At 48.9% G+C, this 20123-nt stretch overlaps 1 protein-coding gene and 1 non-coding gene across 3 annotated transcripts in view; both read right to left on the reverse strand.

The window, feature by feature from the left end:
• Positions 1-15604, reverse strand: part of SLC35F5 (solute carrier family 35 member F5) — an 88782-nt gene extending 73178 nt beyond the window's left edge. For both annotated transcript variants that reach the window (XM_038744463.1, XM_038744462.1), the window contains exons 1-2: positions 15397-15604; positions 10982-11125 (exon numbers count right to left, since the gene is read on the reverse strand). In XM_038744463.1, coding sequence (XP_038600391.1) covers positions 10982-11125; positions 15397-15522 — 270 coding nt within the window. In that variant the 5' untranslated portion in view covers positions 15523-15604. The remainder of the gene's footprint in view (positions 1-10981; positions 11126-15396) is intronic.
• Positions 773-900, reverse strand: LOC119936013. The gene has a single exon (XR_005453612.1). It is a non-coding gene; the product is annotated as a U6atac minor spliceosomal RNA (small nuclear RNA).
• Positions 15605-20123: the final 4519 nt, after the last annotated feature.

A 20123-nucleotide genomic window follows, 5' to 3' on the forward strand; every position in this document is an offset into this window, starting at 1 on the left:
ACAGTAAGTGCTCAATACGATTGATTGATTGATTGATTGATTAATTGATGGGCGAGAACAAGGCCCAGGGAGGAGGTGAGCAGCAGCAGAGGAGCGGAGGGTGCGGGCTGGGCTAGGGGAAGGACAGAAGGGAGGAGAGGGAGGAGGGGGCCAGGGGATGGATGGACAGCCTGGAAGTCGATGGCGAGGAATTTTTGCGTTGGCTTGTAGCAGATTGCCCAGAAAACGTGGATTGAACCTCCATTTTGCAGATGAAGGAACTGAGGCCCAGAGGAGTGAAGTGGATAGCTCCCGGGCCTGGGTGTCAGAAGGTCACGGGTTCTAATTCCGCCTCCCCCGCTTGTCTAACGTGTGACCTTGTGCAAGTCACTTGTCTTCTCTCCTCCTCCTCCAGGAGGCCTTCCCAGACTGAGCCCCCTCCTTCCTCTCCCCCTCATCATCAATCGTATTTATTGAGCGCTTACTGTGCAGAGCACTGTACTAAGCGCTTGGGAGGTACAAATTGGAAACATATAGAGACAGTCCCTACCCAACAGTGGGCTCACAGTCTAAAAGGGGGAGACAGAGAACAAAACCAAACATATTAACAGAATAAAATAGATAGAATAAATATGTACAAGTAAAATAAATAAAGAAATAGAGTAATAAATAAGTACAAACATATATCCATATATACAGGTGCTGTGGGGAAGGGAAGGAGATAGGATGGGGGGGGATGGAGAGGGGGATGAGGGGGAGAGGAAGGAAGGGGCTCAGTCTGGGAAGACCTCCTGGAAAAACTTGGTTAGATGCCACGAAGTAGGTGACAATGCCTTAACCATATATGTGTTGTATAGGCCACTAGGACCTCTTCCATCCTTCTCAAGGGGAGTGCTAACCTTCTCTCCTTTCATACAACACCCTCCTCCCCCTCTCCATCCCACCCCGCCTTACCTCCTTCCCTTCCCCACAGCACCTGTATATATGTATATATGTTTGTACAGATTTATTACTCTATTTATTTTACTTGTACATATCCATTCTATTTATTTTTTTTTTTATATGTTTGGTTTTGTTGTCTGTCACCCCCTTCTAGACTGTGAGCCCACTGTTGGGTAGGGACTGTCTCCATATGTTGCCAACTTGTACTTCCCAAGCACTTAGTCCAGTGCTCTGCACACAGTAAGCGCTCAATAAATACGACTGATTGATTGATTGATGCTCTGTACCTCAGTTTACCTCATCTGGAAAATGGAGATTGAGACTGCGAGCCCCACGTGGGACAGGGACTGATTTTCTGGTAACCACTCCAGCGCTTAGTTCAGTGTCTGGTACATAGTAAGCACTTAAATGTCTCAGTTATTATTATTAATTATTATTAACCAATCATATCTTTTCTCCATCTTAAACCGTTCGCTCTCCAGTGGTTTCTTCCCCGCTACTTTCAAATATGCCCATGCCTACCCTAGCCTGAAACAACGCTCCCTTAACCCCACGGCTCCTCCAGTGACGGTCCCCGTCTCCCTTCTACCCTTCCTCTTACCTCCTTCCCTTCCCCACAGCACCTGTATATATGTATATATGTACATATGTATATACATATATACATATGTATATATGTATATATATACACATATGTATATATGTATATATATACATATGTATATATATGTATATGTATATATGTTTGTACATATTTATTACTCTATTTTACTTGTACATATCTATTCTATTTATTTTATTTTGTTAGTATGTTTGGTTTTGTTCTCTGTCACCCCCTTCTAGACTGTGAGCCCACTGTTGGGTAGGGACCGTCTCTATATGTTGCCAACTTGTACTTCCCAAGCGCTTAGTCCAGTGCTCTGCACACAGTAAGCACTCAATAAATACGATTGATTGATTGATTGATTGATTGATTCCTCTCCAAACTCCTCGAGCGCGTCGTCTACCCCCGCTGGCTCCGCTTTCCTCTCCTCCGACTCTCTCCCGGACCCCCTCCAATCTGGTTTCCGTCCCCTTCGCGCCACAGAAACCGTCCTCTCCGAAGTCACCGACGATCTCCTTCTCGCCAAATCCGCTGGCCTCTACTCCATCCTCAACCTCCTCCGCCTCTCGGCGGCCTTCGACCCTGTGGGCCGCCCTCCGCTCCTGGAAACATCATCATCATCAATCGTATTTATTGAGCGCTTACTGTGTGCAGAGCACTGTTCTAAGCGCTTGGGAAGTACAGGTTGGCAACATATAGAGACAGTCCCCACCCAACAGTGGGCTCACAGTCTAAAAGGGGGAGAAAGAGAACAAAACCAAACATACTAACAAAATAAAATAAACAGAATCAATCAATCAATCAATCATATTTATTGAGCGCTTACTATGTGCAGAGCACTGTACTAAGCGCTTGGGAAGTACAAATTGGCAACACATAGAGAAAGTCCCTACCCAACAGTGGGCTCACAGTCTAAAAGGGGGGAGACAGAGAACAGAACCAAACATACCAACAAAATAAAATAGGATAGAAATGTACAAGTAAAATAAATAAATAAATAAATAGAATAGACATGTACAAGTAAAATAAATAAATAAATAGAGTAACAAATATGTACAAACATATATACATATAAACAGGTGCTGTGGGAAAGGGAAGGAGGTAAGATGGGGGGGTTAGCCAACCTCGGCTTCATCGACTCCGTCCTCTCCTGGTTCTCCTCTTATCTCTCCGGCCGCTCATTCTCCGTCTCCTTGGCGGGCTCCTCCTCCGCCTCCCACCCCCTCACTGTGGGGGTCCCTCTGGGTCCCCTTCCAGTCTCCGTCTCCCTCGGAGAACTCATTCGCTCCCACGGCTTCAGCTCCCACCTCTCCGCGGATGATTCCCAAATCTCCCTCTCCAGCTCCGATCTCTCTCCCTCTCTGAAGTCTCGTGTTTCCTCCCGCCTTCAAGACGTCTCCCATCACCTCAAACTTAACCTGTCCAAAACACATCTCCTCATCTTCCCATCCAAATCGCATCCTCCCCCTGACTTTCCCATCCCTGTAATAATAATAATGGCCCGGGCTTTGGAGTCAGAGGTTGTGGGTTCTAATCCCGGCTCTGCCACTTCCAGGAGGCCTTCCCAGACTGAGGCCCTTCCTTCCTCTCCCCCTCGTCCCCCTCTCCATCCCCCCCAACTTACCTCCTTCCCTTCCCCATAGCACCTGTATAGATGTATATATGTTTGTACATATTTATTACTCTATTTATTTATTTATTTATTTTACTTGTACATATCTATTCTATTTATTTTATTTTGTTAGTATGCTTGGTTTTGTTCTCTGTCTCCCCCTTTTAGACTGTGAGCCCACTGTTGGGTAGGGACTGTCTCTATATGTTGCCAACTTGTACCTCCCAAGCGCTTAGTACAGTGCTCTGCACACAGTAAGTGCTCAATAAATACGATTGATTGATTGATTGTCAGCTGTGTGACTTTGGGCAAGTCACTTCACTTCTCTGGGCCTCAGTTCCCTCATCTGTGAAATGAGGATTAAGACTGTGAGCCCCACTTGGGACAATCTTGATTAACTTGCATCCCCCCCCACCCACCAGCGCTTAGAACAGTGCTTGGCACATAGTAAGCGCTTAACAAATACCAACATTATTATTATTATTGTTTGTTAAGTGCTATGTTTCAAGCACTGTTCTAAGCACTGGGGGGATACAAGGTCATCAGGTTGTCCCACGTGTGGCTCAGTCTTCATCGCCATTTTCCAGATGAGGGAACTGAGGCCCAGAGAAGTGAAGTGACTTGCCCAAAGTCACACTGCTGAGAAGTGGCGGAGCCGGGATTAGAACCCATGACCTCTGACTCCCAAGCCCTCTGAAACACGCTGTTTCTCCACCAGCGTTCCAGTCTCACAGACCCGTAACCTTGGCATAATCTTGACTCCTCTCTCTCACACTCCACGCACACATTCAATCTATAATAATAATGATGATGGCATTTATTAAGAGCTTACCATGTGCAAAGCACTGTTCTAAGCACTGGGGAGGTTACAAGGTGATCAGGTTGTCCCCAAGGGAGCACACAGTCTTGATCTCCATTTTACAAATGAGGTCACTGAGGCACAAAGAAGTGACTTGCCCGAAGTCACCCAGCTAACAATTGGCAGAGCTGGAATTAGAACCCGTGACCTCCCACTCTAAAGCCCGGGCTCTTTCCACTGAGCCGCACTGCTTCCCGTCACCCCTCAGTCCCGTCGGTTCGACCTTCACAACATCGCTACAGTCCGCCCTTTCCTCTCCATCCAAACTGCTACCACGTTAATCCAAACACTTATCCTAGCCCATCTTGATTATTATATCAGCCTCCTCGCTGACCTCCCTGCCTCCTGTCTCTCCCCACTCCGGTCCAGACTTCACCCTGCTGCTCGGGTTATTTTCCTACAAAAAACATTCTGACCATGTTTCCCCACTCCTCAAGACCCTCCAGGGGTTGCCCGTACCCCTCCGCATCAGGCAGAAACTCCTCCCCCTGGGCTTCCAGGCTGTCCATCCATCCATCCATCCATCCCCTGGCCCCCTCCTCCCTCACCTCCCTTCTCTCCTTCTCCATCGCATCCCGCACCCTCCGCTCCTCTGCCGCCGCTCACCTCCTCACTGGGCCTCCTTCTTGCCCGTCCCGCCGTCGACCCCCGATCCACGTCCTCCCCCAGGCCTGGAATGCCCCCCATCCCTCCGCCCATCCGCCAAGCTCGCTCTCTTTCTCCCTTCAAAGCCCTACTGAGAGCTCACCTCCTCCAGGAAGCCTTCCCACACTGAGCCCCCTTTTTCCTCTCCTCCTCCCCATCCCCCTCTTCCCTACTGCTTCCCCTCCCCTCAGCACTTGTACATATTTATTACTCTATTTTATTTGTACATGTTTACTACTCTATCCTATTAATGATGCATCCATAGCTATAGTTCTATTTATGCTGACATATTTATTACTCTATTTTATTTGTGCATATTTACTACTCTATCTTATTAATGATTCATCCATAGCTATAATTCTATTTATTAAATAATAATGATGATGATAGCACTTGTTAAGCGCTTACTATGTGCAAAGCACTGTTCTAAGCGCTGGGGGGATACAAAGTGATCAGGTTGTCCCACGTGGGCCTCACAGTCTTAATTCCCATTTTACAGTTGAGAGAACTGAGGCTCAGAGAAGTCAAGTGACTTGCCCAAGGTCACACAGCAGACATGTGGCAGAGCCGGAATTCGAACCCATGACCTCTGACTCCAAAGCCCGGGCTCTTTCCACTGAGCCACGCTGCTTATTCTGACAGTATTGACCCTTGTCTACTTGTTTTGTTGTCTGCCTCCCCCTTCTAGACTCTGAGCCTGTTGTTAGGAAGGGATCGTCTCTTTATGTTGCCCAACTGTACTTTCCAAGTGCTTAGTACAGTGCTCTGCACACAGTAAGCGCTCAATAAATATGACTGAATGCTTTGTTCTGTCTCCTCCTTCTAGACTGTGAGCCCGCAGTTGGGTAGGGACCGTCTCTAGATGTTGCCAACTTGTACTTCCCAAGCGCTTAGTACAGTGCTCTGCACATAGTAAGCGCTCAATACGATTGAATGAATGAATGACCGTCTCTATATGTTGCCAATTTGTACTTCCCAAGCGCTTAGTACAGTGCTCTGCACACAGTAAGCGCTCAATAAATACGACTGAATGAATGAATGAAGCACTGGGTTTAGCGCTGGCATAATAATAATGGTACTTGTGGTATTTGTCAAGCGCTTACTATGTGCCAGGCACCCAACTAAGCGCTGCAGGGATGGAGGGATACAAGATAACGGGGTTGGACACGGTCCCCTTCCTAGAGGGGGCTCACAGTCTTCATCCCCATTTGAAAGATGAGGAAACTGAGGCCCAGAGAAGCAAAGTGACTCACCCAAGGTCACAGAGCGGACAAGTGGTAGAGCCGGGATTAGAACCCAGGTCCTCCTGACTCCAGGCCCGGGCTCCATCCACTGGGCCATGAGAAGCAGTGTGGCTCAGCGGAAAGAGCCCGGGCTTGGGAGTCGGAGGTCATGGGTTCGAATCCCCCCGCCTCACCTCCTTCCCCTCCCCACAGCACCTGTATATGTGTATATATGTTTGTACAGATGTATTACTCTATTTATTTATTTTACTTGTACATATTTATTCTATTTATTTTATTTTGTTAATATGTTTTGTTTTGTTCTCTGTCTCCCCCTTCTAGACTGTGAGCCCGCTGTCGGGTAGGGACCGTCTCTGTATGTTGCCAACTTGTACTTCCCAAGCGCTTAGTACAGTGCTCTGCACACAGTAAGCGCTCAATAAATACGATTGAATGAATGAATGAATGCCAGCTCCGCCGCTTGTCAGCTGTGTGACTCTGGGCAAGTCACTTAATAATAATAATGATGGCATTTATTAAGCGCTTACTATGTGCAAAGCACTGTTCTAAGCGCTGGAGAGGTTACAAGGTGATCACGCTGTCCCACGGGGGGCCCCCAGTCTTCATCCCCATTTTCCAGATGAGGTAACTGAGGCCCAAAGAAGGGAAATGACTTGCCCAAAGTCACACAGCTGACACTTCACTTCTCACTTCACTTCTCTGGGCCTCAGTGACCTCATCTGTAAATGGGGATGAAGACTGGGAGCCCCACGTGGGACAACCTGATGACCTGGAATCTAGAACAGTGCTTGGCACATAGTAAGCGCTCAACAAATACCATCATTATGAGATGAGGCCAGCAAGTCGGACCCAGTCCAAGGAGAAGGGAGAACAAGGAGAAGCAGCATGGCTCAATGGAAAGAGCTCGGGCTTTGGAGTCAGAGGTCATGGGTTCAAATCCAGGCTCCGCCAATTGTCAGCTGGGTGACTTTGGGCAACTCACTTAACTGCTCTGGGCCTCAATTACTTCATCTGCAAAATGGGGATGAAGACTGTGAGCCCCCTGAGGGACAACCTGATCACCTTGTAATCTCCCCGGCACTTAGAACAGTGCTTGGCATATAGTAAGCACTTAACAAATGCCATCATTATTATTATTGTTAAGGAATGAATCTCCATTTTCCAGATGAGGGAACTGAGGCCCGGAGAAGTGAAGGGACTCATCCGGGGTCCCCCACTCATTTTCATTCATTCATTCAATCAATCAATCGTATTTATTGAGCGCTTACTGTGTGCAGAGCACTGGACTAAGCGCTTGGGAAGTACAAGTTGGCAACATATAGAGACAGTCCCTACCCAACAGTGGGCTCACAGTCTAAAAGGGGGGAGACAGAGAACAAAACCAAACATACTAACAAAATAAAAGAAATAGAATAGATATGTACAAGTAAAATAAATAAATAAATAGTGTAATATAAATAAATAGTGTAATATAAATAAATAGAAATAGGGGAAGGACAAGTTGGCAACACATAGAGACAGTCCCTACCCAACAGTGGGCTCATAGTCTAAAAGGGGGGAGACAGAGAACAAAACCAAACATACTAACAAAATAAAATAAATAGAATAGATAGGTACAAGTAAAATAAATAGAGTAAAATAAATAAATAGAAATAGAAATAAATATAAATAGAGTAAATAGAGTAATAATTCATTCAATCGTATTTATTGAGCCCTTACTGTGTGCAGAGCACTGGACTAAGCGCTTGGGAAGTACAAGTCGGCAACATGTGGAGACGGCCCCTACCCAACAACGGGCTCACAGTCTAGAAGGGGGAGACGGACAATGAAACAAAACACGTAGACGGGTGTCAAGTGCTCTGTAGGGACTGTCTCTCGATGTTGCCAATTTGTACTTCCCAAGCGCTTAGTACAGTGCTCTGCACATAGTAAGCGCTCAATAAATACGATTGATGATGATGACGATGATGCACACAGTAAGCGCTTAGCAAATACCACCATTATTATTACTTATTATTAAGTCATCAAAATAAACAGAAATAAAGCTAGATGCACATCATTAACAGGGCCGAGGCCAAAGACTTGAACCAGGATGGCATGCTGTGGGGGGCCAGACTCGTTGAAACTCTTCTGCCGGGGGTCTGTCTTCACGAATCTTGGGGAAACTTGGGGATTGGTGTCCCGATCGGACCCTCAGGATCGCTAATTCAGGTACCTCAAGACCAGGGTCCGGAGCGCTAAATGTCCATGGGCTGGGACCAGAGGAAAAGCTCCAGTGTCACTTCGCTCCTATGAGACCAAGGTTCTCCTGTCCATCCCCAGAGGAGGCCTGAGTGAGTCCTGAGGACCCCCCTCTCCCACAATTTCATGTCCAGTCTGCTCGAAGCCCTACAGCCCCAACCCCCTGGCATCCCTCAGCTCAGGGCGGGATGGCCGAGGGGAGAATCTAACTACTACTCTTTAAAAAAAAATTGCTCAATGAATCTCTCCAATCAATCAATCAATCGTATTTATTGAGCGCTTACTGGGTGCAGAGCACTGGACTAAGCGCTTGGGAAGTTCAAGCTGGCAACCTATAGAGACGGTCCCTACCCAACAGTGGGCTCACAGTCTAGAAGGGGGAGACAGACAACAAAACCAAACATACTAACAAAATAAAATAAATAGAATAGATAGGTACAAGTCAAATAAATACATAGAGTAATAAATACGTACAAACATATATACATATATACAGGTGCTGTGGGGAGGGGAAGGAGGTAAGATGGGGGATGGAGAGGGGGGCGAGGGGGAGAGGAAGGAAGGGGCTGAGTGTGGGATGGCCTCCTGGAGGAGGTGAGCTCTCAGTAGGGCCTTGAAGGGAGGAAGAGAGCGAGCTTGGCGGATGGGCAGAGAAGCTCATCTTTCTAATATGGACACAGAACAAGGCCCAGACCTGCCTTGCTGTCAAGATGGAGCCATGGGTGGCACAGTCCTCCAATAGGGAGGGAGTTTCTTTGTGCAGAAATGCTCTGGGCACATTACTCCCCTCCTCAGAAATCTCCAATGGCTGCCAGTCAACCTACGCATCAAGCAAAAACTCCTCAATCTCGGCTTCCAGGCTGTCCATCCATCCATCCATCCATCCCCTGGCCCCCTCCTACCTCACCTCCCTTCTGTCCTTGTCCAGCCCAGCCGGCACCCTCCGCTCCTCCGCCGCTAATCTCCTCACGGTTAGGCCTCGCTCTCGCCCGTCCCGCCGTCGACCCCCGGCCCACGTCCTCCCCCGGGCCTGGAATGCCCCCAGTCCCTCTGCCCCTCCGCCAAGCTCGCTCTCTTCCTCCCTTCAAGGCCCTGATGAGAGCTCACCTCCTCCAGGAGGCCTTCCCACAGAGCCCCCCTTTTCCTCTCCTCCTCCCCATCCCCCCGGCCCTACCTCCTTCCCCTCCCCACAGCACCTGCATGTATCAATCAATCAATCGTATTTATTGAACGTTTACTGTGTGCAGAGCACTGGACTAATCCATCAATCAATCAATCGTATTTATTGAGCGCTTACTGTGTGCAGAGCACTGTACTAAGCGCTTGGGAAGTCCAAGTTGGCAACATATAGAAACAGTCCCTACCCAGCAGTGGGCTCACAGTCTAGAAGGGGGAGACAGAGAACAAAACATATTAACAAAATAAAATAAATAGAATATGTACAAATAAAATAAATAAATAAATAGAGTAATAAATACATACAAACATATATACATCTATACAGGTGCTGTGGGGAAGGGAAGGAGGTAAGGTGGGGGGGATGGAGAGGGAGAGGAAGGAGGAGGCTCGGTCTGGGAAGTCCTCCTATATATGTTTGTACAGATCTATTACTCTATTTATTCCCCCATCTTACCTCCTTCCCTTCCCCACAGCACCTGTATATATGTATATATGTTTGCACATATTTATTATTCTATTTATTTATTTATTTATTTTACTTGTACATATCTATTCTATTTATTTTATTTTGTTAGTACGTTTGGTTTGGTTCTCCGTCTCCCCCTTCTAGACTGTGAGCCCACTGTTGGGTAGGGACCGTCTCTATATTTTGCCAACTTGTACTTCCCAAGCGCTTAATCCAGTGCTCTGCACACAGTAAGCGCTCAATAAATACGATTGATTGATTGATTTACTTGGACATATTTCCTATTCTATTTATTTTGTTAATGCTGTGCATCTAGCTTTATTTCGATTTCTTCTGATGACTTGACACCTGTCCACATGTTTTCTTTCGTTGCTTGTCTCCCCCTTCTAGACTGTGAGCCCGCTGTTGGGTAGGGACCGTCTCTATATGTTGCCGACTTGTACTTCCCAAGCGCTTAGTCCAGTGCTCTGCACACAGTAAGCGCTCAATCATCATCATCATCACCATCAATCGTATTTATTGAGCGCTTACTATGTGCAGAGCACTGGACTAAGCGCTTGGGAAGTACAAATTGGCAACATATAGAGACAGTCCCTACCCAACAGTGGGCTCACAGTCTAAAAGGGGGAGACAGAGAACAAAACCAAACATACTAACAAAATAAAATAAATAGAATAGCTATGTACAAGTAAAATAAATAAATAAATAGAGTAATAAATACGTACAAACATATATACATATATACAGGTGCTGTGGGGAAGGGAAGGAGGTAAGATGGGGGGAATACGATTGAATGAACGAATGAATGAACAAAATAAACAGAGAAGTGGCGTGGCTCAGTGGAATGAGCCCGGGCTTTGGAGTCAGAGGTCATGGGTTCGAATACCGGCTCCACTAATTGTCAGCTGTGTGACCTTGGGCAAGTCACTTCACTTCTCTGTGCCTCAGTGACCTCATCGGTAAAATGGGGATTGACTGTGAGCCCCACGGGGGACAACCTGAGCACCTTGTAAGCTCACCAGCGCTTAGAACAGTGCTTTGCACATAGTAAGAGCTTAGTAAATGCCATCATTATTATTATTATTTTTTATAAAGAGAATAGTAAAATATGCCCCCAGTGGCGCCAGAATTGGAACCCACGGCCCCCGCCTCCGGGTCCACCGGGGTCTGCCCCCCGCCCACCCCACCCGGCCTGGGTCCCGCCACTCACCCAAGCCAGGGGCCCGGCGTGGAATCGGCGCGCACACTGCCTCCGCCACGGCCTCCACACCACGAAGCCCAGGAGGTAGATGACGAACATGGACGTCTTGGCGAACGTGCTGAAGAACGGCTTGTTGTACTGACTGAACACGTACTGGCGGGGGGCAAATCATCATCATCATCATAATGGCATTCATTAAGCGCTTACTATGTGCAAAGCACTGTTCTAAGCACTGGGGAGGTTACAAGGAGATCAGGTTGTCCCACGGGGGGCTCATAGTCTTCATCCCCTTCAGCCCCTTCTTTTAGACTGTGAGCCCACTGTTGGGTAGGGACTGTCTCTATGTGTTGCCAATTTGTACTTCCCAAGCGCTTAGTACAGTGCTCTGCACATAGTAAGCGCTCAATAAATACGATTGATTGATTGATTGATTGATCCCCTCATCCCCCTCTCCATCCCCCCATCTTACCTCCTTCCCTTCCCCACGGCACCTGTATATATGTTTGTACATATTTATTACTCTATTTATTTATTTATTTATTTTACTTGTCCATATCTATTCTATTTATTTTATTTTGTTAATATGTTTGGTTTTGTTCTCTGTCTCCCCCCTTCTAGACTGTGAGCCCACTGTTGGGTAGGGACTGTCTCTATAGGTTGCCAGCTTGTACTTCCCAAGCGCTTAGTACAGTGCTCTGCACATAGTAAGCGCTCAAAAAATACGACTGATGATGATGATCCCCATTTTACAGCTGAGGTCACTGAGGCCCGGAGAAGTGAAGTGACTTGCCCAGAGTCCCACAGCTGACAGTTGGCAGAGCCGGGATTTGAACCCATGACCCCTGACTCCAAAGCCCGGGCTCTTTCCACTGAGCCACGCTGCTTCTCTAATCATCATCATAAGAAGAACGATGGGATTTGTTAAGCGCTTACTAATTGCGCTTATATGACGTGCATATAGCTTTAATTCTATTTTTTTAATTTAATTCAATTTTTAATTCTATTAAAAATTTAATTTAATTTTTTAGACTGTGAGCCCACTGTTGGGTAGGGACTGTCTCTATATGTTGCCAACTTGTACTTCCCAAGCGCTTAGTACAGTGCTCTGCACACAGTAAGCACTCAATAAATATGATTGATGATGATAAGTCTATTTGTTCAGACGACTCTGACACCTGTCTACGTGTTTTGTTTTGTCGTCCGTCTCCCCCTTCTAGACGGTGAGCCCGCTGTTGGGTAGGGACCGTCTCCATCCGTTGCCGACTTGTACTTCCCAAGCGCTTAGTACAGTGCTCTGCACACAGTAAGCGCTCAATAAATATGATTGATTGATTGATTGCTCTGCACACAGTAAGTGCTCAATAACCTCCCCAGCGCTTAGAACAGTGCTTTGCACATAGTAAGCGCTTAATAAATGTCATCATTATTATTATTATTATAAATACGATTGAATGAATGAATGACTGCAAAGCACTGTTCTAAGCGCTGGGGAGGTTACAAGGTGATCAGGTTGTCCCACGGGGGGCTCACAGTCTTCATCCCCATTTTACAGCCCCCTCCTTCCTCTCCCCTTCGTCCCCCTCTCCATCCCCCCATCTTACCTCCTTCCCTTCCCCACAGCACCTGTATATATGGATATATGTTTGTACATATTTATTACTCTATTTATTTATTTTACTTGTACATATCTATTCTATTTATTTTATTTTGTTAATATGTTTGGTTCTGTTCTCTGCCTCCCCCTTCTAGACTGTGAGCCCGCTGTTGGGTAGGGACCGTCTCTAGATGTTGCCAACTTGGACTTCCCAAGCGCTTAGTACAGTGCTCTGCACACAGTAAGCGCTCAATAAATACGATTGATTGATTGATTGATTGACAGATAAGGGAACTGAGGCCCAGAGAAGTGAAGTGACTCGCCCAAAGTCACCCAGCTGACAAGTGGCAGAGCAGGGATTCGAACCCGTGACCCCTGACCCCCCAAGCCCGGGCTCTTTCCACTGAGCCACGCTGCTTCTTGACTGACTAAATGAAATACGAGGGAACGACTTCAGATGCCGGTGGTATCAAATATTTCTTTCTGCATCAGATATTTAAGAGACATCTATAAGACTGTGTTGAAAATGCAACTGAGACTTTTTCCTCTTGGCTGGGTCATCACAACACTATTGTTAGGAAATATCTGGACAGTGTTAACAGCCATTGGAAAACGTTTAGTACATATTGACTATTCTTTTGATTTTGTTAATGATGTGCACCTAGCTTTAATTCTATTTGTTCTGACGATTTTGACCCCTGTCTACAGGTTTTGTTTTGTTGTCTGTCTCCCCCTTCTAGACTGTGAGCCCATTGTTGCGTAGGGACCGTCCCTATATGTTGCCGACTTGGACTTCCCAAGCGCTTAGTACAGTGCTCTGCACACGGTAAGCGCTCAATAAATACGAGTGAATGAATGAATGATTGAATGAATGATTGAATGAATGAATCAATGAATGAATGAATGAATGAATGAGTGACTGCAAAGCACTGTTCTAAGCGCTGGGGAGGTTACAAGGTGATCAAGTTGTCCCATGAGAGGCTCACAGTCTTCACCCCCATTTTACAGATAAGGGAACTGAGGCCCAGAGAAGTGAAGTGACTCGCCCAAGGTCACCCAGCTGACATAATAATAATAATAATAAGAATAAGAATAATAGCACTTGTTAAGCACTTATTATGTGCAGAGCACTGTCCCGGCTCTGCTGTGTGACCTTGGCAAGTCACTTCACTTCTCAGAGCCTCAGTGACCTCATCTGTAAAATGGGGATGAAGACTGTGAGCCCCACGGGGGACAACCTGCTCACCTTGTATCCCCCCCAGAGCTTTGAACAGTGCTTTGCAATCAATCAATCAATCAATCGTATTTATTGAGCGCTTACTATGTGCAGAGCACTGTACTAAGCGCTTGGGAAGTACAAATTGGCATCACATAGAGACAGTCCCTACCCAACAGTGGGCTCACAGTCTAAAAGGGGGAGACAGAGAACAGAACCAAACATACCAACAAAATAAAATAAGTAGGATAGAAATGTACAAGTAAAATAAATAAATAAATAAATAAATAGAGTAATAAATATGTACAACCATATATACATATATACAGGTGCTGTGGGGAAGGGAAGGAGGTAAGACGGGGGGATGGAGAGGGGGACGAGGGGAGAGGAAAGAAGGGGCTCAGTCTGGGAAGGCCTCCTGGAGGAGGTGAGCTCTCAGCAGGGCCTTGAAGGGAGGAAGAGAGCTAGCTTGGCGGATGGGCAGAGGGACTGGGGGCATTCCAGGCCCGGGGGAGGACGGGGGCCGGGGGTCGATGGCGGGACAGGCGAGAGCGAGGTACAGTGAGGAGATTAGTGGTGGAGGAGCGGAGGGTGCGGGCTGGGCAGTAGAAGGAGAGAAGGGAGGTGAGGTAGGAGGGGGCGAGGTGATGATGGACAGCCTTGAAGCCCAGGGTGAGGAGTTTCTGCCTGATGCGCAGATTGATCGGTAGCCATTGGAGGTTTTTGAGGAGGGGAGTAACATGTCCAGAGCGTTTCTGGACAAAGATAATCCGGGCAGCAGCATGAAGTATGGATTGAAGTGGAGAGAGACACGAGGATGGGAGATCAGAGAGAAGGCTGATGCAGTAGTCCAGACGGGATAGGATGAGAGCTTGAATGAGCAGGGTAGCAGTTGGGATGGAGAGGAAAGGGCGGATCTTGGCAATGTTGCGGAGCTGAGACCGGCAGGTTTTGGTGACGGCTTGGATGTGAGGGGGGAATGAGAGAGCGGAGTCGAGGATGACACCGAGGTTGCGGGCTTGTGAGACGGGAAGGATGGTAGTGCCGTCAACAGAGATGGGAAAGTTAGGGAGAGGACAAGTACATAGTACTTGCACATAGTAGGCGCTTAACAAATCATCAATCGTATTTATTGAGCGCTTACTGTGTGCAGAGCGCTGGACTAAGCGCTTGGGAAGTACAAATTGGCAACATATAGAGACAGTCCCTACCCAACAAATGCCATTATTATCTTTTAGACTGTGAGCCCACTGTTGGGTAGGGACCGTCTCTATACGTTGCCAACTTGTACTTCCCAAGCGCTTAGTCCAGCGCTGTGCACCCAGTAAGCGCTCAATAAATACGATTGATGATGATGATGATGTTCTAAGCGCTGGGGGGGGGGGACACAAGGTGATCAAGTTGTCCCACATGAGGCTCCCAGTCTTAATCCCCATTTTACAGATGAGGCAACTGAGGCTCAGAGAAGCGACTTGCCCAAGGTCACACAGCAGACACGTGGCGGAGCCGGGATTCGCACCCCTGACCTCTGACTCCAAAGCCCGGGCTCTTTCCACCGAGCCACGCCGCTTCTGGACTGACTAAATGAAATGCGAGGGAACGAAGGAGACGTACCGAGGTGAGTTCGGACGAGGCCACCCAGATGACGTCGACGAGGAGGAGGACGGAGACCCCGAGGGCCACGCGGCGACGCTGTGATGGACCGCCGACCGGCCCGCCGGGGGGGCCCGCCCGGGGCATGGCCCACGGCCCACGGCGGCAGCGGGCACCTCCTGGCAGACCCCACGGCGACGACAGACCCGGGGGGAGACCGGGAGGACGCTCAGGGCGACTGCTTCGGGGAGGCCCGGGAAGCCTGAGGAGAGACTGGATAATTAATAATAATAATCAATCAATCAATCAATCGTATTTACTGAGCGCTTACTGTGTGCAGAGCACCGTACTAAGCACTTGGGAAGTACAAGTTGGCAACATCTAGAGACGGTCCCTACCCAACAGTGGGCTCACAGTCTAGAAGGGGGAGACGGACAACGAAACAAAACATATTAACAAAATAAAATAAATAGAATAGAAATGTACAATCAATCAATCGTATTTATTGAGCGCTTACTGTGTGCAGAGCACCGTACTAAGCACTTGGGAAGTCCAAGTTGGCAACATATAGAGACGGTCCCTACCCAACAGTGGGCTCACAGTCTAGAAGGGGGAGACAGACGACAAAACCAAACATATTAACAAAATAAAATAGAATAGATATGTACAATCAATCAATCAATCATATTTATTCATCATCATCATCACCACTCGTATTTATTGAGCGCTTACTGTGTGCAGAGCACCGTACTAAGCGCTTGGGAAGTACAGGTTGGCAACATCTAGAGACGGTCCCTACCCAACAGCGGGCTCACAGTCTAGAAGGGGGAGACAGACCACCAAACCAAACATATTAACAAAATAAAATAAATAGAATAGATATGTACAATCAATTAATCAATCGTATTTATTGAGCGCTCACTGTGTGCAGAGCACCGTACTAAGCGCTTGGGAAGTACAGGTTGGCAACAATAATAATAATAATAATAATAATGATAATAATGGTATTTGTTAAGTGCTTACTATGTGCCAAGCACTGTTCTAAGCACTGGTTACAAGGTGATCAGGTTTGCCCACAGTGAGCTCACAGTTTTAATCCCCATTTTACAGATGAGGTCACTGAGGCCCAGAGAAGTGAAGTGACTTGCCCAACGTCACACAGCCGATAAGTGGTGGAGCCGGGATTAGAACCCATGACCTCTGGCTCCCAAGCCTGGGTTCTTTCCACTGAGTCACGCTGCTCTAGCCTGTGAACCCTTTGTTGGGTAGGGACCGTCTCTATATGTTGCCAACTTGTACTTCCCAAGCGCTTAGTACAGTGCTCTGCACACGGTAAGTGCTCAATAAATACGATTGAATGAATTTGTTCTGACGACTTGACACCTACCCCCTCCTTCCCCTCCCCCTCGTCCCCCCTCTCCATCCCCCCCGCCTTACCTCCTTCCCCTCCCCACAGCCCCTGTATATATGTATATATGTTTCTACAGATTTATTACTCTATTTATTGATTTATTTTACTTGTACAGATTTATTCTATTTATTTTATTCTGTTAATATGTTTGGTTTTGTTGTCTGTCTCCCCCTTCTAGACTGTGAGCCCACTGTTGGGTAGGGACCGTCTCTAGATGTTGCCAATTTGTACTTCCCAAGCGCTTAGTACAGTGCTCTGAACACAGTAAGCGCTCAATAAATACGATTGAATGAATGAATGAATGTTTTGTTTTGTTGTCTGTCACCCCTTTCTAATAGTAATAATAATAATGGCATTTATTAAACGCTTACTATGTGCAAAGTACTCTTCAAAGTGCTGGGGAGGTTACAAGATGATCAGATTGTCCCACGTGGGGCTCACAGTCTTAATCCCCATTTTACAGATGAGGGAACTGAGGCACAGAGAAGGGAAGTGACTTGCCCAAAGTCACCCAACTGACTGTTGGGTAGGGACCGTCTCTATATGTTGTCAACTTGTACTTCCCAAGCGCTTAGTACGGTGCTCTGCCCACAGTAAGCGCTCAATAAATAGGATTGAATGAATGAATGACAATTGGCGGAGCCGAGATTTGAACCTAAGACCTCTGACTCCAAAGCCCGGGCTCTTTCCACTGAGCCACGCTGCTCTAGACTGTGAACCCATTGTTGGGTAGGGCCGTCTCTATATGTTGCCGACTTGGACTTTCCAAGCGCTTAGTCCAGTGCTCTGCACACAGTAAGCCCTCAATAAATACGATTGAATGAATGAATGAACAAATACCATCATTATTATTCAAGCGATTAGTACAGTGCTCTGCACACAGTAAGCGCTCAATAAATAAATACGATTGAATGAACAGGGGGAGGGTCAGGGGGCTGTCTAGGCCGGGGGATGGAGGGGAGGGGGTCGGACAGAGGGGATCGGGGGCAGGGGGTTGTCTGGGCTGGGGGGATGGAGGGAATCAGATGGGGGGGTCAGGGGGCTGTCTAGGCTGGGGGGATGGAGAAAAAAGCAGTGTGGCTCAGTGCTCAATAAATGTGATTGATGATGATGATGATGATGGAAAGAGCCCGGGCTTTGGAGTAAGAGGTCATGGGTTCAAATCCCGGCTCCGCCAACTGTCAGCTGTGTGACTCTGGGCAAGTCATTTAACTTTTCTGTGCCTCAGCTACCTCATTTGGAAAATGGGGATGAAGACTGTGAGCCCCCCCGTGGGACAACCTGATTACCTGGTAAGCTCCCCAGCGCTTAGAACAGTGCTTTGCACACAGTAAGTGCTTAACAAATACCATCATTATTATTCAAGCGGTTAGTACAGTGCTGTGCACACAGTAAGCGCTCAATAAATAAATACGATTGAATGAACAGGGGGAGGGTCAGGGGGCTGTCTAGGCCGGGGGATGGAGGGGAGGGGGTCGGACAAAGGGGGTCAGGGGGCTGTCTAGGCTGGGGGGATGGAGGGAGTCAGATGGGGGATCAGGGGTCAGGGGGCTGTCTAGACTGGGGGGATGGAGGGAATCAGATGGGGGATCAAGGGTCTGTCTAGGCCGGGGGATGGAGGGGAGGGGGTCAGACAGAGGGGGTCAGGGGGCTGTCTAGGCTGGGGGGATGGAGGGAATCAGATGGGGGGTCAGGGGGCTGTCTAGGCTGGGGGATGGAGGGGAGGGGGTCGGATAGAGGGGGTCAGGGGGCTGTCTAGGCTGGGGGGATGGAGGGAGTCAGGTGGGGGATCAGGGGTCAGGGGGCTGTCTAGGCTGGGGAGGTGAAGGGGGTCACATGGGGGGAGGGTCAGGGGTCAGGGGGCTGCCTAGGCTGGGGGATAGAGGAGGTCAGACAGAGGGGGGTCAGGGGTCTGTCTAGGCAGGGGGGATGGAGGGGAGGGGGTCGGACAGAGGGGGTCAGGGGTCTGTCTAGGCAGGGGGGATGGAGGGGAGGGGGTCGGACAGAGGGGGTCAGGGGGCTGTCTAGGCCGGGGGGATGGAGGGGAGGGGGTTGCACAGAGGGGGTCAGGGGGCAGGGGGCTGTCTAGGCTGGGGGGATGGAGGGAATCAGACGGGGGGAGGCTCAGGGGGCAGGGGGCTGTCTAGGCCGGGGGATGGAGGAGAGGGGGGCAGACAGAGGGGGGCAGAGGGCAGGGGGCTGTCTAGGCTGGGGGGATGGAGGGAATCAGATGGGGGGGTCAGGGGGCTGTCTAGGCTGGGGAGATGAAGGGGGTCACATGGGGGGAGGGTCAGGGGGCTGCCTAGGCTGGGGGATGGAGGGGAGGGGGTCAGACAGAGGGGGGGCAGGGGGCAGGGGGCTGTCTAGGCTGGGGGATGGAGGGGGTCAGACAGAGGGGGGCCAGGGGGCTGTCTAGGCTGGGGGGATGGAGGGAATCAGATGGGGGGTGTCAGGGGGCTGTCTAGGCCGGGGAGATGGAGGGGAGGGGGTCAGACAGAGGGGGCCAGGGGGCTGTCTAGGCTGGGGGATGGAGGGGAGGGGGTCAGACAGAGGAGGCCAGGGGTCTGTCTAGGCTGGAGGATGGAGGGGGTTGGACAGAGGGGGGCAGGGGGCTGTCTAGGCTGGGGGGATGGAGGGGGTCAGATGGGGGAGGGTCAGGGGTCAGTCTAGGCTGGGGGATGGAAGGGGTCAGAAAGAGGGGATCAGAGGGGATGGGGGGGTCAGATGGGGGGAGAGTCAGACAGAGGGGGGGCAGGGGGGCAGGCCAGGCCGGGGGAATGGGGGGAGGAGGTCAGACAGAGGGGGGGCAGGGGTCAGTCTGGCTGAGCGGAGGGGAGGGGGCAGACGGGGGCAGGGGGCAGGCCAGGCCGGGGGATGGAGGGGAGGGGTCAGAACAGAGGGGGGGCAGGGGGCTGTCTAGGCTGGGGGGATGGGGGTCGCTTAGTCCAGTGCTCTGCACACAGTAAGCGCTCAAAAAATACGATTGAATGAATGAATGAATGGGGGCGGGTCAGACAGAGGAGGGTCGGGGGTCATTCATTTATTCATTCAATTGTATTTATGGAGCGCTTACTGTGCGCAGAGCACTAGACTAAGCGCTTGGGAAGTACAAGTTGGCAACATTCATTCATTCATTCAATCGTATTTATGGAGCGCTGACTGTGTGCAGACACTGGACTAAGCGCTTGGGAAATCCAAGTTGGCAACATATAGAGACAGTCCCTACCCAACAGCGGGATCACAGTCTAGGAAGGGGAGACAGGCAACAAAACAAAACATGTTAACAAAATAAAATGAAAAACAATAAAATAAAATAAAACAGGGTGTCAGGGGTCAG

Source organism: Tachyglossus aculeatus, chromosome 1 (genome assembly GCF_015852505.1).
Source record: "Tachyglossus aculeatus isolate mTacAcu1 chromosome 1, mTacAcu1.pri, whole genome shotgun sequence".
NCBI lineage: Eukaryota > Metazoa > Chordata > Mammalia > Monotremata > Tachyglossidae > Tachyglossus > Tachyglossus aculeatus.